We start from the raw sequence: 24356 nt of genomic DNA on the forward strand, positions 1-24356 counted from the left end.
ACCTATTGCTTCAACCCTCATTTTACACCCCTCTGTCTCTCTGCTCACACATTTAGGAACCCCACCACCTCTTATTCTCTGTTATTAACTTTTTCTTCTTTCTTCCCCTACATGTTGGGTCTGAGTGCTTCCCTTCTCTGCCTCCTGCCTCACACACTGTCTACTAGCATTCACTATATGAGTCCCTCCCCCCTAGTTTAAAGTCTCCACAGTAGCGTTTGCAAATCTTCCCGCCAGGATATTGGTCCCCCTCGGGTTCAAGTGCAACCCATCCTTTCTGTACAGGTCACACCTCCCCCCAAAAGAAGTCCCAATGATCCAGGAACTTGAATCCCTGCCCTCTGCACCAGTCTTTCAGCCACACATTTATCCTCCACCTCGCTCCATTCCTACTCTCACTGTCGCGTGGTACAGGCTGTAATCCCGAGATTGTTACCTTTGCTGTCCTTTCCCTAACTCCGTAGGAAGAGAGTTAAGGTCGGTCCTAGTTGGAAGCCGCCAGCTCCGTGATGAGGCCTCAGCGCAGACGGAGATACGACAAGAAAAAGTCGCAACCCCCCGAAGGAAGGGACTAAAAACAAGTTCCCCACCCACACATACACATGGCTCTTGTGACTCTCAGTCTGAGGAAGGGTCTCAACCTCCAAACATCGCCCATTCCTTCCCTCCAGAGATGCTGCCCGTCCCACTGAGTTACTGCAGCATCTTGGAGTCTGACCTCCCCTCCCCCACAGTGAGGTCTTTATCTCAGGTTTGCAGCATCTGCAGCTGCTGTGATGTTTCCCCTCCCCCCCCCACGTGGTGTAGGAACCACGGGGGCGGGGCCATGGCGATGGGCGGGGCGGGCGGCTCCGATTGGCGGACGGCGGCTGTCTGTCTGTCCGAGGGGCGGGGCGACGGCTCGACCTATAGGTCGCGGTGATCAGCGGCGGTGGGCGGGGCCGTAGTTCTGATCACGTGAGGCGGGGCCGGTGACGTGCAGCAGATCACGTGAGGCGGGGCTGGTGACGTGAACAGATCACGTGAGGCGGGGCTGGTGACGTGAACAGATCACGTGAGGCGGGGCTGGTGACGTGAAGCAGATCACGTGAGGCGGGGCCGGTGACGTAGTTGTGATCACGTGTGGCGTTGTGTGGCGGCCGGCGGGAGGAGCAGCGCGAGCTCAGGTGGGAACAGTCGCCGCCGCCGCGCGGCCCCGCGTCATTTCCCCAGCGCGATGCTGCGGGCGGTGAGGGAGGGAGAGAGGGATGTGAGTGAGGACGAGAAGAAGGTCTGGGCGCCCTCTGGTCCTCCTGCTGTAGCGCCCCCTGGCGGCGGGAGGTCGCGGTGCAGCGCCCTCTGGTCCTCCTGCTGTGGCGCCCCCTGGCGGCGGGAGGTCGCGGTGCAGCGCCCTCTTGTCCTGTTGTAGCGCCCTCTGGTCCTCCTGCTGTAGCGCCCCCTGGCGGCGGGAGGTCGCGGTGCAGCGCCCTCTGGTCCTCCTGTTGTAGCGCCCCCTGGCGGCGGGAGGTCGCGGTGCAGCGCCCTCTTGTCCTGTTGTAGCGCCTCCTCGACTGGAGCGCACCAACTGCAGATGCTGGAAAATGCTTCTCTGGCTGCAGCGACCCCTGTCATTTGAACGGCTCATTGCAGCGCTCTCTGGTCCTCCCAGTGTAGCGCCCCCTGGCGACGGGAGGCCGCGGTACAAGGATAGAGTTAAAGGGAAAGAGAGTACAGGAAAAGTTAATAAAACACCAGAATTAACAGGGCAGAAAGCTGAGGAAGGGATAGGAGAAAATGGCCAAGTGAAATAGGAATCAATGTGAAAGGTGTGAGGAGTAATGAATGCACGAATTATAAGGAATAAAGTGGACGAGCTTGAGCTGTGTAAAAAATGATTTTCTCATCTCGGTCCTAAAAGATTTCCCCCTTATCCTTAAGCTGTGACCCCTTGTTCTGGACTTCCCCAACATCGGGAATAATCTTCCTGCATCTAGCCTGTCCAACCCCTTAAGAATTTTAGGACTGCATCCAGCAGTGCGCCCCCCATCCATCCTGTACAGATCACCCCCCCATTCAACCCACTGTCATTCCCCAATTTTACCTACTCCAACACCATGCACTAATTCCCCTGCCTCAATCCATCCCATCCACACCGATTGCCTTCTCAAGCCCCCCCCCACCACCACCACCACCCTCTATCCTTCCTGCACTGATTCACACACACACCCCCTCCCGACCCTATTGTGCTGGAAATGTCTTCATAGCTAACATCGACTATGTTAACGGAATGCGATCAAATATGTTTTAATTCCCGATGTTATTATTTGTTTTAATCCACAAAGATGGATTAATTAAATTGTGAACACGTGAAACATTAAAACCGCAGTGTTCGATTGTCACTGCTACCGTTGACATGTTATTACAAAATTCATTTTGATGGCGAATCAATGCTCTTAATATGGATTATCAGTACTGTAGTTATTTAATGAGCAACATTCACAACTATATTTTGATTTATCCAGGTTTTACTGCTACAGTCAGTCATTTACATCACAAATTTGGTCAGGAGTTATTTCAGTTGAAATTTTAAAGTTAATTCTGAAGTGGGAATGATGGAAAAAGCGTTTATCAACAATTTTTTTTTAAATTGTTGCTTACAAACTGGGTATCTTCATTGCTGTTCACAACACATACATCTAATCTGAATGTCCGGTAATGTGGCGTCTTGACACCTTTAAATATATTACCAAAAGAACATTTGCTGCATTAATGTCCTTTGGCCATCTCTTGTTAGTTAGTGTAATGTTTAACCTGCCAGATGGGTATAGTCAGTTTTAACTGCTATTACCATAAAATGCCTTTAGAAATTTCCTTGCAACCTGTATATTTTGTTGTGGATAAATTATGTGGGAAGCGAGAGTGTTTCTGTACCAATAGCAATAACGACCCATGCTATGGCCATGTCATGATAATTTTTGGTCCTTCACGGAAAACATGCTTGCATCAATCTGTAGTGTGCATGGTTAAGCATATATGCTATCAAGGTCCAGGATTGATTGACACAGGTTGATCATACGCTGAATAATCCAACCACATTTTTGTTTGGAAGTGGAAAGATATAATAAAAATTGCATTAATTGCAATGTGTAAAAAGAGTTGAGATACTGTATTATAATTTTGCTGCACTGTATTGCGGTATATATCATGTCTTGATTGGTGAATTTGTTAATTTGTGACTTTATTTGAAGCAGAAATAATATGTGAATGCTTAATTGAGCATAATTCCGACGGGTAACTACGCACTTCGTCCGAGCACGCGTCATACAAGCCATCTTAAATGACCACCTAAATTGTCATTTGGCAACCTAAAAAGCTGCCAAGGTTGCCCGGCTGGCAACAGGGAAAAAAAGTTAAGCGAGAACCCTGCACCAGGAGGGTGCTGCACTGGGAGGACTAGAGGCGTTGCATCGAGCCCTTCAATAGACGGGTCGCTGCAGACAGAGAAACAAAGACGGTGCGTTGCGGCCTCCAGCCGGCAGAGGGCGCTACAGTCAGGACCAGAGACGTTGCACCACGGCCTCCTGCCGCCGGGGAGCGCTATAGTTGGAGGACCAGAAGACACCTAGACATCACATTCACCCCTCCCCCCCCCACGCCTCGGGTCGCCGGCCACAGAATCGCCTTCGGGAATGGAGGAGGGAGTGGGGAAAGGACGCGGGGCCGAGCGGCTCAGCTGTTCCCAACTGAGCTCCCGGCGATGAATGGAGGCCTTGTCCCGTCGGCCCACTTCAGGTGACCATTAGAAACATAGAAACATAGAAATTAGGTGCAGGAGTAGGCCATTCGTCCCTTCGAGCCTGCACCGCCATTCAATGTGATCATGTCTGATCATCCAACCCACCTGCTTTCAGGTCCCGCCTCCTCCCTCCCCCCTCACTGACGGGCAGCATGAGCGGCCAATATGAATAGATCCCGCCCCCCCTCTCCTACTGACGGGCACCGCAGGCGGCCAATGGGAGCGGTCCTGCCACTCCTGGCATCATAGGGCAGGTACCGCCCCCTCCTTGTGTCCGACCAATCAGAGCTGCTCCCACCGCAGATGACCGCGTCCTATTGGGTGATCCGTAGCCCCGCCCCTCAGGCAGACAGCGTCTCCACCAATCAGAGCCGCACATTGCCACGGCGCGGTCAGCTCTACACCACCTGGTGGGGGAGCGTGCAAGCTCCACAGGGTCAGTGTCGGTGGTCATTCTACCCCGGGCTTTATGCAACACAATCTTGCACTGCTCTGCACTGGATATAGAAACATAGAAATTAGGTGCAGGAGTAGGCCATTTGGCCCTTCGAGCCTGCACCGCCATTCAATATGATCATGGCTGATCATCCAACTCAGTATCCCGTACCTGCCTTCTCTCCATACCCCCTGATCCCCTTAGCCACAAGGGCCACATCTAACTCCCTCTTAAATATAGCCAATGAACTGGCCTCAACTACTGTCTGTGGCAGAGAGTTCCAGAGATTCACCACTCTCTGTGTGAAAAAAGTTCTTCTCATCTCGGTTTTAAAGGATTTCCCCCTTATCCTTAAGCTGTGACCCCTTGTCCTGGACTTCCCTAACATCGGGAACAATCTTCCTGCATCTAGCCTGTCCAACCCCTTAAGAATTTTGTAAGTTTCTATAAGATCCCCTCTCAATCTCCTAAATTCTAGAGAGTATAAACCAAGTCTATCCAGTCTTTCTTCATAAGACAGTCCTGACATCCCAGGAATCAGTCTGGTGAACTGTCTCTGCACTCCCTCTATGGCAATAATGTCCTTCCTCAGATTTGGAGACCAAAACTGTATGCAATACTCCAGGTGTGGTCACACCAAGACCCTGTACAACTGCAGTAGAACCTCCCTGCTCCTATACTCAAATCCTTTTGCAATGAAAGCTAACATACCATTCGCTTTCCTTACTGCCTGCTGCACCTGCATGCCTACCTTCAATGACTGGTGTACCATGACACCCAGGTCTCGCTGCATCTGTGATCGAGGACAGTCAAAAGCCCATAACTTTATTAAAAATTAAGAGAACTGAAAGAAATTTTCAGTTATTATAGATTGAAGCATTCTGAAACAAATATGAAACATCTTACTTGGAGGACCTGAAATTAAAGCATATAATTAGTTAGTTACCCAATTGTAGCTAATTACAAAATTTAATTACTAGATCTAAACATCTATCCATTTCTTAAGGAAAGATTAACATTTTTAAATAGCCTAAGTGTCCTAAGAACATTCAGACAAGAATTCACAATAAAACATGATTTTTAAATCTCATTGACATTAATGTATATGCCAAATGGAAAGGATTTAGTGATCAATTGCTGGAAATTAATGGCCATTTAAATCAGCTTGCAAGTGGGATTTTGTGGAACGCGCTGGTTTGGAACGTTCCCATTGCGGTGAATTTGTACTCCATATGGCATGAAAGATACTGCGGGATTGATTGGGCCCCCAAGTCAGCTACTCGCAACATAAAATTTTGTATAAAGGGATCTGAAGAAGCCCTTTTTAATGTAAAAATAAACAGCCTACCTTGCCTTGTCCCCTACATGGGATCCGTCCCGTTGTCGGGGTTCGCGGCTTTAGAGGATGATTTTTAATCTACTATAACAATTAAATAACCCAATTTAGTTTAGAAATACCTGCAGCGAACAAATTTCGCAGCGATTTTTCGTCAGCAAATAAGTAGGCTGAACATCCTCGATTTGAATAACCGAGAGAAAATTGCGTTTTAAACCCGCCCCCTCTCAAAGGCGCCAAAGTCGCGCACACGGGCAGTGGCAGAACTGCAGCGCCGCTGAAGGTAAGTTTTGCAACATACTTACTGTTTGCTCTGGTGGCTGCATGTGAATGGGTGATTTACCCCCCGCCCGTTGACCCCCCCCGCACTCCACCCCCCTGAACCCCTCACCCACTCCCCCTCCCCTCCCCCCCAAGCACTAATTCGATTTTGTGTTAGACAATGGAGTCCACTGTTGGCTTCTATCGTCGTCCAACAGGTTGACAGAATTGTCGCCCGATGCGTCACCGAGTGCGTCGTGTCGTCACTTCCAGGGATCGCCACGCGGAGGCTTCTGTCCTGATCCCCAAACACTAGTAATGTTCACGTGTTAGTAATGTCCTGTTTGCCAGCTTGTTGACCCTCTGTGTTCCCCTCCTGCAGGGTTTAGGAGCCGTTGCTGTGGACGGAAAGACGGGGACGTGAGTTGCTATTGAGGGCGGCCAGGGTGCCGTTGAGCCCCCGTCTGCTCAGTGTGCGGGCTGAGCTTCGTTGGAGGACCAGATGACAGGGCACAACAAGAAGAAGCTTTATGAGTGCGATGTGTGTGGCAAGGCCTGGCAGAAGCCGAGCCAGCTGGATATCCACCGGCGGGTTCACACAGGAGAACGCCCCTTTGACTGCTCCGACTGCAGCAAGTGCTTCAAAACGGTGCAGGACCTGAAGGCCCACCGACAGGTGCACACGGGCGAGAAGCCCTATGGCTGCTCCACCTGCGGCGAGAGGTTTGCCTGGTTGTCGGGGATGAGGAACCACCAGCGGGTGCACAGCAGTGAACGGCCCTTCACCTGCTCCGACTGCGGCAAAGGTTTCAAGTCGCCCGCGGACCTGAAGGAGCATAGGCGCGTGCACTCCGGGGAGCGGCCCTATACCTGCAGCGACTGCGGCAAGAGCTTCATCCGCTCCAACGAGATGCTGAGGCACCAGCTCACCCACACCGGCGAGAGGCCCTACACCTGCGCGCAGTGCGGCAAGGGCTTCATCCGCTCCAACGAGATGCTGAGGCACCAGCGCACCCACACCAGCGAGCGCCCCTTCACCTGCGCCCAGTGCGACAAGGGCTTCACCCGCTCCAGCCACCTGCTGAGGCACCAGATTACCCACACTGGGGAGCGCCCCTTCATCTGTGCCCAGTGCGGCAAAGGCTTCACCCTCTCCAGCAGCCTGCTAAGGCACCAGCGCATCCACACCGGCGAGCGCCCCCACACCTGCGCCCAGTGCGGCAAGAGCTTCATCCGCTCCACCGAGCTGCTGTCCCACCAGCGGGTGCACGCCGCCGACCATCCCGTCCCCAGCCCGGTTCGTGGAGAGCGCTTTGCCATGGCCTCCCACGCTCTGTCTCAGCAGCGCGTGCACACCAGTGGCCAGCCCTACAACTGCCTGTACTGTGGTGACGCGTTTGACAGCTCACGGGGGTTGCGACAGCACCGGCGGGCCCACGCCGGCGAACAGCTGCTCCCACTGCGGCAAGCATTTCAAGAGCGCACGGGGGCTGCGTGAGCACCAGCGGATACACACCGGAGAGAGACCCTTAGTGTGTGCTGAGTGTGGCAAGGCTGTGGCAGCACCGGCATACCCACAGCGGTGAGCGTCCATTCCACTGCTGTTAGATAGGACACAAAATGTTGGATGGAATGGGTAACGTTTTGGGTTGAGACCCTCTTCAATCTCGACACCCATTCATTCTCTCCAGAGATGCAAGTTGGGCTGAAGGGCCTGTTTCTGTGCTGGGTGACTGACTCATTCATCTAGGCTATTCTGCACCGTCTATTATTGAGTAATGAGGAAGGGGTCAGCCATGATCATATTGAATGGCGGTGCAGGCTCGAAGGGCCGAATGGCCTACTCCTGCACCTAATTTCTATGTTTCCATGTAAGGGTTAGTTAGTAGTCTTGTTGTACGTGCCCCCTTGGGCAAGAGTGACCATAATATGGTTGAGTTCTTCATAAGGATGGAGAGTGACATTGTTAATTCAGAAACAATGGTTCTGAAATTAAAGAAACTCAGAACTGCTGTAGATTTGGGAGCAACAGCAGGAGGAGATTAGCAAGAGATCAGACTGATTGGCTCTAGCCCGAGTGGGAGGAGAGAAGTGAGTCAGTGCCGGGAGAACAGTTGAAAACTGAGGAATTTGGTTTGTAAATTGGTAAATCGGGCAATTTATCAGTCAATTTAAGCAACACGGCTCTTAGGGAGCGGCAGTGAGTGAAGTGCCCTGTGAGTAAAGTGTGAGTCTTTGGCGTGGAGGCTGAGGGGAGGAGACCACGCAATATGCTTGAGACGTAGAGACGAAAGAAGGAGATGTCAGGTAAGCTGATTCAGTGCGATGCTTGCAGTATATGGGAGGTCAAGGACACCGCTGGTGCCTCTCGCTGCTACAAATGTGAGAAGTGCATCCAGGTAGAGCTCCTGAAGGACCGTGTTGGGGAACTGGAGAAGCAAGTGGATGACCTCCGGTTCGTCTGAGAAACGGAGTCGTTCCTCGACAAGTCCTACAGTACGATTGTTACACCTAAGGTACTGGAAGAGAGAAGGTGGGAGACGGTGAGAAAGGGAGGGAAGCATGGAATGCAAACGTCCCCGGGTGGTGTACCTCTTGTGAACAGGTTCACCCACTTAGAAGCTGTCGGGACAGAAGACGTGTTTACACTGAGCGGCGGACTGGCTTGCGATGCGAATAGGGCTGTTGAGCCAAAACCAAAAAGGCCTAAGGCAGGCAACGCCATTGTAGTGGTAGACTCCATTGTGAGAGGTACGGACAGGGGTTTCTGCGGCAGCAGACGGGATGCGAGGATGGTGTGCTGCCTTCCTGGTGCCAGGATCCAGGATGTCACGGACAGAGTGCAGAAAATCCTCAAGGGCGAAGGTGAACAGCCGGAAGTGGTAGTGCATGTCGGCACAAACGATGTCGGAAAGAAGGGGATGAATATTCTGCAGCGTGACTTTAGAGAGCTCGGAAATATGCTGAAAAGAAGGACTTCCAGGGTTGTTATCTCCGGTTTGCTTCCAGTTCCTCGTGCTGGCGAGAGCAGGAACAGGGAGATACGGGACCTGAACGTGTGGCTGAGGAACTGGTGCACGGGGCAGGGATTTAGATTCTTAGATCACTGGGATCTGTTTTGGGGTAAGGGGGAACTGTACAAAAGGGACGGATTGCATCTTAACAGGTGTGGGACCAGCATTCTGGCAGGCAGGTTTGCCACTGCTACACGGGTGGTTTTAAACTGAATAAGGGGGGTGGGGTGTCGAATGGGATAGTGGAGGATGGAGTTAAAGGGAAAGGGTTTCTTAAATGTGTGAGCGTAGAGACAGAGGGGTGTGAAATGAGGGTAGAAGCAATAGGTAGCAAGGTGAAAAGTAAAAGTGGCAGGCCGGCAAATCCAGGGCAAAAATCAAAAAGGGCCACTTTTCAGCATAATAGTATAAGGGGTAAGAGTGTTGTAAAAACAAGCCTGAAGGCTTTGTGTCTCAATGCAAGGAGCATTCGTAATAAGGTGGATGAGTTGAATGTGCAGATAGCTATTAATGACTATGATATAGTTGGGATCACGGAGACATGGCTCCAGGGTGACCAAGGCTGGGAGCTGAACATCCAGGGAAATTCAATATTCGGGAGGGATAGACAGAAAGGGAAAGGAGGTGGGGTAGCGTTGCTGGTTAGAGAGCAGATTAACGCAATAGAAAGGAAGGACATTAGCTTTGAGGATGTGGAATCGATATGGGTAGAGCTGCGAAAGACTAAGGGGCAGAAAACGCTAGTGGGAGTTGTGTACAGGCCACCTAACAGTAGTAGTGGAGTTGGGGATGGCATCAAACAGGAAATTAGAAATGCGTGCAACAAAGGTAAAACAGTTATAATGGGTGACTTCAATCTACATATAGATTGGGTGAATCAAATTGGCAGGGGTGCTGAGGAAGAGGATTTCTTGGAATGTATGCGGGATAGTTTTCTAAACCAACATGTAGAGGAACCAACGAGAGAGCAGGCTATTCTAGACTGGGTATTGAGTAATGCGGAAGGGTTAGTTAGCAGTCTTGTGCATGGCCCCTTGGGCAAGAGTGACCATAATATGGTTGATTTCTTCATTAGGATGGAGAGTGACGTCGTTAATTCAGAAACAAGGGTCCTGAACTTAAAGAAAGGTAACTTTGAGGGTATGAGACGTTAATTGGCCAAGATAGACTGGCGATTGATTCTTAATGGGTTGTCGGTGGATATGCAATGGAAGGCATTTAAAGACTGCATGGATGAACTACAACAATTGTTCATCCCAGTTTGGCAAAAATATAAATCAGGGAAGGTAGTGCATCCATGGATAACAAGGAAAATCAGGGATAGTATCAAAACAAAAGATGAAGCGTACAAATTAGCCAGAAAAAGCAGCCTACCAGAGGACTGGGAGAAATTCAGAGACCAGCAGAGGAGGACAAAGGGCTTAATTAGGAAAGGGAAAATAGATTATGAAAGAAAACTGGCAGGGAACATAAAAACAGACTGCAAAAGCTTTTATAGATATGTGAAGAGAAAAAGATTAGTTAAAACAAATGTAGGTCCCTTGCAGTCAGAAACGGGTGAATTGATCATGGGGAACAAGGACATGGCAGACCAATTGAATAGCTACTTTGGTTCTGTCTTCACTAAGGAAGACATAAATAATCTGCTGGAAATAGCAGGGGACCGGGGGTCAAATAAGATGGGGGGAACTGAGTGAAATCCAAATTAGCCGGGAAGTGGTGTTAGGTAAATTGAATGGATTAAAGGCCGATAAATCCACAGGGCCAGATAGGCTGCATCCCAGAGTACTTAAGGAAGTAGCCCCAGAAATAGTGGATGCATTAGTGATAATTTTTCAAAACTCTTTAGATTCTGGAGTAGTTCCTGAGGATTGGAGGGTAGCTAATGTAACCCCACTTTTTAAAAAGGGAGGGAGAGAGAAAACGGGGAATTACAGACCAGTTAGTCTAACGTCGGTAGTGGGGAAACTGCTAGAATCAGTTATTAAAGATGGGATAGCAGCATATTTGGAAAGTTGTGAAATCATTGGACAAAGTCAGCATGGATTTATGAAAGGTAAATCATGTCTGACGAATCTTATAGGATTTTTCGAGGATGTAACTAGTAGAGTGGATAAGGGAGAACCAGTGGATGTGTTATTGTTTTTTGTTCGGCATGGACTTGTAGGGCCGAGATGGCCTGTTTCCGTGCTGTAATTGTTATATGGTTATATGGTATATCTGGACTTTCAGAAGGCATTCGACAAGGTCCCACATAACAGATTAGTATACAAACTTAAAGCACACGGTATTGGGGGTTCAGTATTGATGTGGATAGAGAACTGGTTGGCAGACAGGAAGCAAAGAGTAGGAGTGAACGGGTCCTTTTCACAATGGCAGGCATTGACTAGTGGGGTACCGCAAGGCTCAGTTCTGGGACCCCAGCTATTTACGATATATATTAATGATTTGGACGAGGGAATTGAATGCAACATCTCCAAGTTTGTGGATGACACACGAAGCGGGGGGGCAGTGTTAGCTGTGAGGAGGATGCTAGGAGGCTGCAAGGTGACTTGGATAGGTTGGGTGAGTGGGCAAATGCATGGCAGATGCAGTATAATGTGGATAAGTGTGAGGTGGTCCATTTTGGTGGCAAAAACAGGAAAGTAGACTATTATCTGAATGGTGGCCGATTAGGAAAGGGGGAGATGCAACGAGACCTGGGTGTCATGGTACACCAGTCATTAAAAGTAAGCATGCAGGTGCAGCAGGCAGTGAAGAAGACGAATGGTATGTTAGCATTCATAGCAAAAGGATTTGAGTATAGGAGCAGGGAGGTTCTACTGCAGTTGTACAGGGTCTTGGTGAGACTACACATGGAGTATTGCGTACAGTTTTGGTCTCCTAATCTGAGGAAAGACATTCTTGCCATAGAGGGAGTACAGAGAAGGTTCACCAGACTGATTCCTGGGATGTCAGGACTTTCATATGAAGAAAGACTGGATAGACTCGGTTTGTACTCGTTAGAATTTAGAAGATTGAGGGGGGATCTTATAGAAACTTACAACATTCTTAAGGGGTTGGACAGGCTAGATGCTGGAAGATTGTTCCCGATGTTGGGGAAGTCCAGAACAAGGGGTCACAGTTTAAGGATAAGGGGGAAATCTTTTAGGACCGAGATGAGGAAAACGTTTTTCACACAGAGAGTGGTGAACCTCTGGAATTCTCTGCCTCAGAAGGTAGTTGAGGCCAGTTCATTGGCTATATTTAAGAGGGAGTTAGATGTGGCCCTTGTGGCTAAAGGGATCCGGGGGTATGGAGAGAAGGCAGGAACAGGATACTGAGTTGGATGATCAGCCATGATCATATTGCATGGTGGTGCAGGCTCGAAGGGCCGAATGGCCTACTCCTGCACCTAATTTCTATGTTTCTATGTCTCCAAAGCCTCCACATCCTGTAATGGGGGCGACCAGAACTGACCCCGATATTCCAAATGTTGCCTGACCAAAGTCCTATAAAGCTGCATGGTGACTTCCTGACTCTCCAGAAGGTCATCAGTGATAGGAACAGAATTAGGCCATTTGGCCCATCGAGTCTACTCCACCATTCAATCATGGCTGGTCTATCTCTCCTTCCTAAACCCATTATCCTGCCTTCTTCCCGTAACCCCTGACACCCGTACTAATCAACAATCTACCTCTGCCTTAAATATATCCACTGGCTTGTCCTCCACCGCCGCCGGTGGCAATGAATCCCACAGATTCACCACCCACTGGCTAAAGAAATTCCTCCTCATCTCCTTCCTACTGATAGGGACGTCCTTTAATTCTGGGGGCTGTGACCTCTGGTCCTAGACTCTCCCACTAATGGAAACATCCTCTCCACATCCAATCTATCCAAACCTTTCATTATTTGGGAAGTTTCAATGAGGTCTTATAGTAGATATTATTTTCTGTATAAAATGTATCTTATATAATCTGTATTTGAAAGTAGTTTAAGAAGTGTGGCCGTTCTCAGGTTACAGGCCATTTGGTCAGTCACAGACCACATGCTTTTTCTCAGGAGACATTCTGTAATACAAAGGGCTCAGCATTTACGACTGGCAATTGTTTATATTTAGATAGCAAGGCATCTCTAGTAAGGCATCTCAGGATCTGTGAGCTATGTTTAATTATGCTCATGTTGGGTGGAGGGTATGTGACCTTTGTATGTTGAATTTATTTTGTTTATACAAACTGAGGGGACTAAGATGTTGAGAAAGAATAGTGGGGCTGGAAATGTGACAACCCTTTGAATAATGTCAGTATGATAGCAAAGTCGTAAAGAGGCCCATGGAATGTCTCTCCCTAGAGAAGGGGGATCCCTACAAGGAGGGGGAGGGAGCTAAGATAGGCAAGAGATAATTATTGTTTGTCACCTGGGACAGTGTTATGATGCTGGCTATAGGAGATGTGGGTTTGCAAAGACAGTGAATTTTAAAGTGTGTAACGTAAGATAATGTTAGTTTATATATGATTTATAAAGAAGATCATCTGGGATATATATATTGTCCTTTAATTAGGGAAATATGGTATTTTAAGAATGGTATTTTCATCTTACATTAGATCTTTGTATATATATATATATATATATATATATATATATATATATAGGGCAACCACTGAATCACATGTAGCTTATTTTGAGGAGCGATCTTTGTGAATTGAGACCACTTTTCCTTTGATTTCACGAGGTTAAAATAAAGCATTTCAGAACAAAGGAAGAAGCCACGAGGCTAGCAAGGGGCAATAAAGGGGAGTCATGTGACATGACTGGTTATTGTGGATAAGTACTGGTAAGAAGGGCATAAGAGGAAGCGAATGATTGGCTGGAAATAAGGGAATGTTAGCAAATGATTGGATATGGAAATGTAACGGGTGGGGGATGCTGATTTGAAAATGGTATAAGAAGCAATGATCCTTTGTCTTGGGGGGAGCGCGGGAGAAAGCTCCACGTGATTTGATGTGTGGAAAAGTAGTAGCCTTTATTTGCAAATAAAGTTTGAACTTCTTGAAGAATTCTCCACGTGATCTGAATTAATTTGAGCATTGGAAAACCACAACAGTCTCCCCTCATCCTTCTAAACTCCAGCGAGTACAGACAAATGCTCATCGTACGTTAACCCACTCATTCCTGAGATCATTCTCGTGAACCTCCTCTGGACCCTCTCCAGAGCCAGCACACCCTTCCTCAGATACGAGGCCCAAAACTACTCACAATATTCCAAATGCAGCCTGACCAGTGCCTTGTAGAGCCTCAGCATTACATCCCTGTGTTTGTGTACAAGCCCTCTTGATATAAATGCTAGCATTGAGTTTGCTTTGAGAGAGAGGAAGAGTTTTGTTTATTGTCCCGTGTACCGAGGTACAATGAAAAGCTTTTTTGTTGCATGCTATCCAGTCAGCGGAAATACTGTACATTATTACAATCGAGCCGTCCATAGTGTACAGATACAGGATAAAGGGAATAACGTTTAGTACAAGGTAAAGTCCGATTAAAGATAGTGTGAGGGTCTCCAACCAGGTAGATGGGAGGTCAGGTCTGCTCTCTAGTTGGTGAGAGGACGGTTCAGTTGTCTGATAACAGCCGGAAAGAAACTCCCTGAATGTGGAGGTGTGCGTTCGTTTTCACACTTCTGGATCTCTTGCCCAATGGGAGATGGGAGAAAAGGGAGTGACTGGGTGAGACTGGTCCTTGATTATGCTGCTGGCCTTGCCGAGGCAAAGTGAGGTGTAGATGGAGTCGATGGAAGGGAGGTTGGTTTGTGTGCGTGATGGTCTGGGCTGCGTCCACAACTCTGCGATTTCTTGTGGATCTTGGACGGAGCTGTTCCCAAACCATGCTGGAATGCATCCCGATAAACTGATTTCCACGGCGCATCTGTAGAAGGTGGAGAGAGTCGTTGGGGACATGTTGAACTTCCTAAACCTTCTACGGAAGTAGAGGTGTTGGTGAGCTTGCGTAGAAGCTGGTGAGATGGAGAAATGGACCACTGGGTCCGTACACGCTAGTCATTAGTCAAGTGAAACATCGTTCCTCTCATCACCAGTCCGTCTTCAATCCCAGTCTCCGGGAAAACTGGAGCCGTCCTTCTCACCACCTCTTTGTACAGTGTTCAAAGTTCAAAGTAAACTTTATTGTCAATTCAAATAAATTGGATTGAAATTGCGTTTCCCCATATTCCAAATGTGCAAGTAATATTTATAACACAGACAGACAATATACCAATAAGATAGACAATATACATTATTTAAAATATTCACAGTGTGCCAGAATGTAGTAACATTTTGAGGTATGTTATTAAGGTGCAATATAGAAAAGTGCAAATAGCATACTGCAGACATTGAGTTAAAGTTATTTTGACAGACAGTTGGTCTTTGTTTGTGTAATGTTCATGGAATTTTCTTGAGTGTGTTGAGTAATCTGATGGCCTGAGGGAAAAAGCTGCTTTTGAATCTGGTGGTTTTGCTCCGCATGCTGCGGTAGCGCTTGCCAGATGGTAGGAGGGTGAACAGTTTGTGCTGGATGGGTGGTGTCTTTGATGATATTGGTTGCTCTCTTGTGACAGGGAGATGGGTATAAGTCCTGGATTGCAGGTTGGGGAGATCTGGTGATCTTCTCCGCTGTCCTCACCACTCTCTGTAGTGCCTTCTGGTCAGCAGCAGAGCAACTGCCATACCAGACTGAGAGACTGCTGGTAAGAATGCTCTCAATGGCATCCCTGTAAAAAGTGGTGAGAGCAGAAGGGGGGAGGTTGGCTTTCCTCATCCATCGAAGGAAGTGGAGGCGTTGCTGTGCTTTCTTGACTAGGGAGATGGTATCGGTGGACCATGTCTGATCATCTGTGATGTGCACTCCCAGGAACTTGGTGCTTTTCACAGACTCCACTGCACTGCCATTGATGGTAAGTGGGGTGTGTGTTGTCTGTTTCTTCCTGAAGTCCACAGTTATTTATTTTGTTTTATTGAGTTGAAGGTTATTGATGTCACACCAGCTGATGAGTTGTTGTACCTCCTCTCTGTAGGCTGAGTCGTCATCGTGGCTGATGAGACCCACCACTGTTGTGTCATCTGCGAACTTGATGATGTGGTTCGGATTGTGTTTGGCCCAACAGTCATGAGTCATCAGCGTGAACAACAGAGGGCTCAGCACACATCCCTGTGGGACCCCGGTATTCATGATGGTGGTCTCTGATGAGTTCTTGCCAACTCTTACCATCTGTGGTCTGTCAGTGAGGAAGTCCAGTAACCAGTTGCATAGTGGGGTGCTGATGCCTATTTCGCTGAGTTTATTCACCAGGTGTTGGGGGATGACTCTGTTGAAGGCGGAGCTGAAGTCGATGAACAGCATCTGCACGTAACTGTTATTGTTTTCCAGATGATCCAGGCTTAGGTGGAGTGCTGTTGCTATGGCATCATCAGTGGAACGGTTAGGACAGTACGCAAACTGGTATGGGTCAAGTGTAGAGGGGAGACTGGATGTTATGTGGTCCTTGACCAACCTTTCAAAGCACTTCATCATGATGGACGTGAGTGCTATGGGCCGGTAATCGTTCAGTGTTGAGGCTGGGGATTTCTTGGGTAGCGGTATGATGGTGGTGGCTTTGAAGCATGCAGGTATGATGGCTTGGCTCAGAGAGGTGTTGTAAATGTCTGTGAGAACCTCTGTGAGTTGGTCAGCACAGTCTGAGCAAACGCCCCGGTATGTTGTCAGGACCTGCAGCTTTTCTGGGGTTCACCTTGAGTAGGGTCCTCCGCACATCAGCTGGGTCCAGGTTCCTCTGTGTTTTGTGTGTGTCTGTGTCTGTGTCTGTGTCTGTGTCTGTGTCTGTGTCTGTGTGTTGTGTCTGTGTGTGTGCCTGTGTGGGTGTGTGTGTGTGTCTGTGTGCAATTGGATCCTCGACTTAGAAACATAGAAAATAGTTGCAGGAGTAGGCCATTCGGCCCTTCGAGCCTGCACCGCCATTCAATATGATCATGGCTGATCATCCGTCTCAGTATCCCATACCTGCCTTCTCTCCATACCCCTGATCCCTTTAGCCACAAGGGCCACATTTAACTCCCTCGTAAATATAGCCAATGAACTGGCCTCAACTACCTTCTGTGGCAGAGAATTCCAGAGATTCACCACTCTCTTCCTCATTCACAGACCACAGACTGTTCAAATTGGTGGAAGATAACAATCAGCACGTGAGCATGTCAAGGCTGCGTGCTCAGCCCCCTGCTGTACTCACTCTATACTCATGACTGCGTAACCAGTCATAGTGCGAACTCCATCATCAAGTTCGCTGACGACACCACTGTTGGGGGACGTTTCACTGATGGGGACGAGTTAGAGTATAGAAGTGAGACCGACCGACTGACCATATGGTGCCAGCACAATAACCTGGCTCTCAACAACAGCAAAACCAAGGAACTGATTGTGGACTTTGGAAGGGGTAGGATGGGGACTCACAGTCCTGTTTATATCAACGGGCCGATGGTGGAAGGGGTCAAGAGCTTCAAATTCCTGGACGTGCACATCTCTGAAGATCTTTCCTGGTCCGAGGACACTGATGCTATTATAAAGAAAAGCACATCAGCGCCTCTACTTCCTGAGAAGATTACGGAGATGTCAAGGAAGACTCTCTCTAACTTCTCCAGGTGCACAGTATAGAGCATGCTGACCGGATGCACCATGGCTTGGTTCGGCAGCTTGAGTGCCCAGGAGCGAAAAAGACTACAAAAAGTAGTAAACACTGCCCAGTCCATCATTGGCTCTGACCTCCCTACCATCGAGGGGATCTATTGCAGTCGCTGCCTCAAAAAGGCTGGCAGTATCATCAAGGACCCATATCATTCTGGCCACACTCATCTCCCTGCTACCTTCAGGTAGAAGGTACAGGAGCCTAAAGACTGCAACGTCCAGGTTCAGGAATAGCTACTTCCCCACAGCCATCAGGCTATTAAACTCAACAAACAAAACTCTGATCATTAATAGCCCATTATCTGTTTATTTGCATGTCATCTGTTTTATTTATTGATGTGTGTATATATTTATATAATGGTATATGGACACACTGATCTGTTCTGTATTTATGCGTTCTATATTCTCTTGTGCTGAAGCGAAGCAAGAATTTCATTGTCCTATCTGGGACACAGGACAATAAACTCTTGATCTCTCGTGTGCAGTGTGGGTGGGGTGTGTGCGCGTGGGGTGCGTGTGGGGTATATGTGTGCTTGGGGTATGTGTGCGTGGGGTGTGCGGGGTGTGGGGTGCGTGTGTGGTATATGTGTGCTTGGGGTGTGTGCGTGGGGTGTGCGTGTGGGGTATATGCGTGGGGTGTGTGCGGGGGTGTGGGGTATATGTGTGCATGGGGTGTGTGCGTGTGGGGTATATGTGTGCTTGGGGTGTGTGTGCGGGGGGTGTGGGGTGCGTGTGTGGTATATGTGTGCTTGGGGTGTGTGCATGTGGAGTATATGTGTGCTTGGGGTGTGTGTGTGGGGTGTGGGGTGCGTGTGGTATATGTGTGCATGGGGTGTGCCGGGTGCGTGTGGGGTATATGTGTGCGGGGTGTGGGGTGCGTGTGGGGTATAGGTGTGTGGGGTGTGGGGTGCGTGTGGGGTATGTGTGCATGGGGTGTGCGGGATGTGTGTGTGGGGTGTGCGGGATACATTGTTGAGTAGAGTGACAGCCGCAGGGAAGATGCTGTTCCTGGACCTGCTGGAAGAAGCTGTTCCTGAGACCTGTAGCCCCTCCCGGATGGTAGGAGGGTAAACAGTCCATGGTTGGGGTGAGAGTAGTCCTTGGCGATGCTGAGCGCCCTCCGCAGACAACGCTTGCTTTGGACAGACTCAATGGAGGGGAGCGAGGAACCAGTGATGCGTTGGGCAATTTTCACCACCCTCTGCAGTGCTTTCCGGTCGGAGACAGAACAGTTGCCATATCATAACAGGGCTATCGCTTGACTTTTTTGCCCTGTTGCCAGCCGGGCAACCTCGGCAGCTTTTTAGGTTGCCAAATGACAGTTTAGGTGGTCATTTAATATGGTTTGCATGACACGTGCGATAATGTGCGCGGACAAAGTGCGTAGTTACCAGTCGGAATTATACTCAAAGAAGCATTCACATATTAATTCTGCTTCAAATAAAGTCACAAACTAAACATTCACCAATCAAGACATGATATATCCCACAATGACATGCAGCAACATTATAAGACAGTAACTCAACTCTTTTCACACATTGCAATTAATGCAATTTCTATTTTCAAGTCTTGCCAGAGATTCTCAATTGGATTTAGGTCTGGACTTTGACTGGGCCATTCTAACACATGAATATGCTTTGATCTAAACCATTCCATTGTAGCTCTGGCTGTATGTTTAGGGTCGTTGTCCTGCTGGAAGGTGAACCTCCGCCCCAGTCTCAAGTCTTTTGCAGACTCTTAACAGGTTTTCTTCCAAGATTGCCCTGTATTTGGCTCCATCCATCTTCCCATCAACTCTGACCAGCTTCCCTGTCCCTGCTGAAGAAAAGCATCCCCACAGCATGATGCTGCCACCACCATGTTTCACAGTGGGGATGGTGTGTTCAGGGTGATGTGCAGTTAGTTTTCCGCCACACATAGCGTTTTGCATTTAGGCCAAAAACTTCAATTTTGGTCTCATCTGACCAGAGCACTTTCCTCCACATGTTTGCTGTGTCCCCCACATGGCTTGTGGCAAACTGCAAACGGGACTTCTTATGGCTTCTTTTCAACAATGGCTTTCTTCTTGCCACTCTTCCATAAAGGTCCGATTTGTGGCGTGCAAGACTAATAGCTGTCCTGTGGACAGATTCTCCCACCTGATCTATGGATCTCTGCAGCTCCTCCAGAGTTACCATGGGCCTCTTGGCTGCATCTCTGATCAATGCTCTCCTTGCCCGGCCTGTCAGTTTAGGTGGACGGCCATGTCTTGGTAGGTTTGCAGTTGTGCCATACTCTTTCCATTTTCGGATGATGGATTGAACAGTGCTCCGTGAGATGTTAAAAGCTTGGGATTTTTTTTATAACCTAACCCTGCTTTAAACTTCTCCACAACTTTATCCCTGACCTGTCTGGTGTGTTATTTGGGCTTCATGATGCTGTTTGTTCACTGATGTTCTCTAACAAACCTCTGAGGCCTTCACAGAACAGCTGTATTTATACTGAGATTAGATTACATACAAGTGGACTCTATTTACTAATTATGTGACTTCTGAAGGCAATTGGTTGCACTGGATTTTATTTTGGGGTATCAGAGTAAAGGGGGTTGAATACTTTTGCACACCACACTATTCAGTTTTTTATTTGTAAAAACATTTGAAAACCATGTGTCATTTTCCTTCCACTTCACAATTATGCGCAACTTTGTGTTGGTCTATCACATAAAATCCCAATAAAATACATTTACGTTTGTGGTTGTAACGTGACAAAATGTGGAAAAGTTCAAGGGGTATGAATACTTTTGCAAGCCACTGTATATGTGTATGTATAGTTGTGAATGTTGCTCATTAAATAACTACAGTACTGATACTCCATATTAAGAGCATTGATTTGCCGTTAAAATGAATTCTGTAATAACGTGTCAACGGTAGCAGTGATAATCGAACACTGCGGTTTTAATGTTTCACGTGTTCACAATTTAATTAAACCATATTTATAGATTAAAACAAATATTAACATTGGGAATTAAAACACATTTGATTGCATTCCGTTATCAAACATAGTCAATGTTCGCTCTGAAGACATATCCAGGACAGTAGGGTCAGGGAAGGGGCTGTGTGTGAATCAGTGCGGGGTAAATAGATGGCGGGGGGGGGGGGGGGGGGGGGGGGGGGGGTTAGAAGGCAGTTGGTGCAGAATGGATGGATTGAGGCAGGTGAATTAGTACCATATAACCAAATAACAATTACAGCACGGAAACATGCCATCTCGACCCTTCTAGTCCGTGCCGAACACATAATCTCCCCTAGTCCCATATACCTGCGCTCAGACCATAACCCTCCATTCCCTTCCCATCCATATAACTGTCCAATTTATTTTTAAATGATAAAAACGAACCTGCCTCCACCACCTTCACTGGAAGCTCATTCCACACAGCTACCACTCTCTGAGTAAAGACGTTCCCCCTCATGTTACCCCTAAACTTCAGTCCCTTAATTCTCATGTCATGTCCCCTTGTTTGAATCTTCCCTACGCTCAGTGGGAAAAGCTTTTCCACGTCAACTCTGTCTATCCCTCTCATCATTTTTAAAAACCTCTATCAAGTCCCCCCTTAACCTTCTGCGCTCCAAAGAATAAAGCCCTAACTTGTTCAACCTTTCTCTGTAACTTAGTTGCTGAAACCCAGGCAACATTCTAGTAAATCTCCTCTGTACTCTCTCTATTTTGTTGACATCCTTCCTATAATTAGGCGACCAAAACTGTACACCATACTCCAGAATTGGCCTCACCAATGCCTTGTACAATTTTAACATTACATCCCAACTTCTATACTCAATGCTCTGATTTATAAAGGCCAGCACACCAAAAGCTTTCTTTACCACCCTATCTACATGAGATTCCACTTTCAGGGAACCGTGCACAGTTATTCCCAGATCCCTCTGTTCACCTACATTCTTCAATTCCCTACCATTTACCATGTACGTCCTATTTTGATTTGTCCTGCCAAGATGTAGCACCTCACACTTATCAGCATTAAACTCCATCTGCCATCTTTCAGCCCACTCTTCCAACTGGCATAAATCTCTCTGTAGACTTTGAAACTCTAATTCATTACCCGCAACCCCACCTATCTTAGTATCATCTGTATACTTACTAATCCAATTTACCACACCATCATCCAGATCATTGATGTACATGACAAACAACAGTGGACCCAACACAGATTCCTGTAGCACCCCACTCGTCACTGGCCTCCAACCTGACAAACAACCATCCACCATTACTCTCTGGCATCTCCCATTCAGCCACTGTTGAATCCATCTTGCTACTCCACCATTAATACCCAACCATTGAACCTTCTTAACCAACCTTCCATGAGGAACCTTGTCAAAGGCCTTACTGAAGTCCATATACACAACATCCACTGCGTTACCCTCATCAATTTCCCGTGTAACATCTTCAAAAAATTCAAGAAGATTAGTTAAACAAGACCTTCCAGGCACAAATCCATGTTGACTGTTCCTAATCAGACCCTGTTTATCCAGATGCTTATATATATTATCTCTAAGTATTCTTTCCATTAATTTGCCCACCACTGACGTCAAACTAACAGGTCTATAATTGCTAGGTTTACTCTTAGACCCCTTTTTAAACAATGGAACAACATGCGCAGTACGCCAATCCTCCGGCACTATTCCCGTTTCTAATGACATTTGAAATATTTCTGCCATAGCCCCTGCTATTTCTACACTAACTTCCCTCAATGTCCTAGGGAATATCCTGTCCGGACCTGGAGACTTATCCACTTTTATATTTCTCAAAAGTGTCAGTACTTCCTCTTCTTTGATCCTCATAGTTTCCATAGCTACTCTACTTGTTTCCCTTACCTCACATAATTCAATATCCTTCTCCTTGGTGAATACCGAAGAAAAGAAACTGTTCAATATCTCCCCCATCTCTTTTGGCTCTGCAGATAGTTGTCCACTCTGACTCTCTAATGGACCAATTTTATCCCTCGTTATCCTTTTGCTATTAATATAGCGGTAGAAACCCTTCGGATTTACTTTTACCTTACTTGCCAAAGCAACCTCATATCTTCTTTTAGCTTTTCTAATTTGTTTCTTAAGATTCTTAAGTACGTGTTGGTTCGAGTAAGTAAAATTGTGAGGGGAGAGCATGGGGATGTCAGTGATGTTGAATGGGGGTTCAGTACGGGATGGATGGGGGTAGACAAAAGTGCTGTAGAAACTCAGCGGGTGAGGCAGCATCTATGGATCGAAGGAAATAGGCAACGTTTCGGGTCGAGACCCTTCTTCAGACTAAACTGTTCCCCCTATTTTTCTTGAATGGGAGGATCAGTACAGGATGGATGGAGGGGGGGGGAGTTAATACAGTGTGGATCGCAGGGTCTGTGCAGGATGAATGGGAAATCACTACAGGATGAATGAGGGGAAGGTGCAGGGTAAATGGAGGGTAGGTCAGTACGGGATGAATGCGTGGATTAGTACAGGATGGATGGAGGAGAAGTGCAGGATGGATGGGAAAGGGGTAAGTACAGGGTGAATTGGGGGAACCAGCGTAGAGTGGATGGGGGGGGGGGGGGGGGGGTGGCAGGAGAATTAATGCTAGGTTGATTGGGTGATCAGCGCAGGCTGAATAGATTGGGGAGGGAGATAGGGAGGGGAGCACAGGGGATGTCAGTGAGGACTGAATAGAGGCGGGAATGGGGATCAGTGCGGGATGAAGAGGAGGGGTCCCAGGATAGGGGGGGGGGGTGGAGGGCGTACAGAGAGTGAGGGGGGCGAGGTGGGGAAGAAGGAGGGTCAGCGCTCCTTGGACAACATCGCCTTGGCCATTGGGAACTCCTCGCCACCGCCTCCCTCCTCCGCCAGCCAACAGCAAGGTGCGGGGCCGAGCGGTGCAGCTCAAAGATCCCATTGCTATAGGATCTATGGTGCAGCTGCTTCAGAAGTGTCGGAGAGAATGACTGGTCCCGTACAGCAGCAGCAGCGGCTGCGACAGCGGCTCCATCTCCTGCTCCTCCTCCTGCTTGTAAACCCGCTAGCGGCGCTTTAAAAAAACCCTTCCGCCCGCCGAGGCCTCCCCCTCCCTCCATCCTCCCGGTCTCGGCGTGCGGGAAGGTTTTTCAAGTGCAGTTAGCGGGTTTGCAAGCAGCGGTCCTTATCAGGGCGGGTGGGGTGTGGAAGGAGGAGGAGATGGAGCCGCTGTTGGGGCCCGTCATTCGCTGCGACCCTTCGTCACCCCGCACCTAGTATCCCACGCAATACCGCCGACACAAAATGTCACTTCCTTTTCTCCTGAGATGCTGCCTGACCCGCAGAGTTCCACCAGTTTTTTTGTGTCTGTCTTCGGTACAAACAAGTATCTGGTTGCCAAGCCGGACAAAATGACTCGGTGTTTAGGTTGCCTGGTGGCGCTTTGAGTGGTCAATGGCACCCGGGCAACCGTTAATTTCGAGCCCTGCATACTGTGATACAGTTGGTAAGGATGCTCTCGATGGTGCAGCGGTAGAAGTTCACCAGAATCTGGGGAGACAGATGGACCTTCTTTAGTCTCCTCAGGAAGAAGAGACGCTGGTGAGCCTTCTTGATCAGAGTAGAGGTATTGTGGGTCCAAGAGAGGTCATCGGAGATGTTGACCCCCAGGAACCTGAAGCTGGAAACACGTTCCACCTCCGTCTCGTTAATATGGATGGGGGTGTGCGTGCCGCCCCTGGACTTCCTGAAGTCTACAATGAGCTATTTGGTCTTCTTGGAGTTAAGGGCCAGGTTGTTGTCAGTGCACCATGCTGCTAAGCGCTGGACCTCCTCCCTATAGGCCGACTCATCGTTG

At 48.2% G+C, this 24356-nt stretch overlaps 1 protein-coding gene across 2 annotated transcripts in view; it reads left to right on the top strand.

Annotated features, from left to right (window-relative positions):
• The first annotated feature begins 1084 nt into the window (after positions 1 to 1084).
• Positions 1085 to 24356, top strand: part of LOC129699951 (gastrula zinc finger protein XlCGF17.1-like) — a 35935-nt gene continuing 12663 nt past the window's right edge. The window contains exons 1-2 of one of the 2 annotated variants that reach the window (XM_055640047.1): positions 1085 to 1166; positions 6191 to 13372. In XM_055640047.1, coding sequence (XP_055496022.1) covers positions 6311 to 7306 — 996 coding nt within the window. In that variant the 5' untranslated portion in view covers positions 1085 to 1166; positions 6191 to 6310 and the 3' untranslated portion in view covers positions 7307 to 13372. Of the gene's footprint in view, positions 1167 to 6190; positions 13373 to 24356 lie in introns of those variants that run through there. The other variant, XR_008723967.1, reaches the window with a different exon arrangement.

This window comes from Leucoraja erinacea, chromosome 9 (assembly GCF_028641065.1).
Source record: "Leucoraja erinacea ecotype New England chromosome 9, Leri_hhj_1, whole genome shotgun sequence".
Lineage (NCBI taxonomy): Eukaryota > Metazoa > Chordata > Chondrichthyes > Rajiformes > Rajidae > Leucoraja > Leucoraja erinaceus.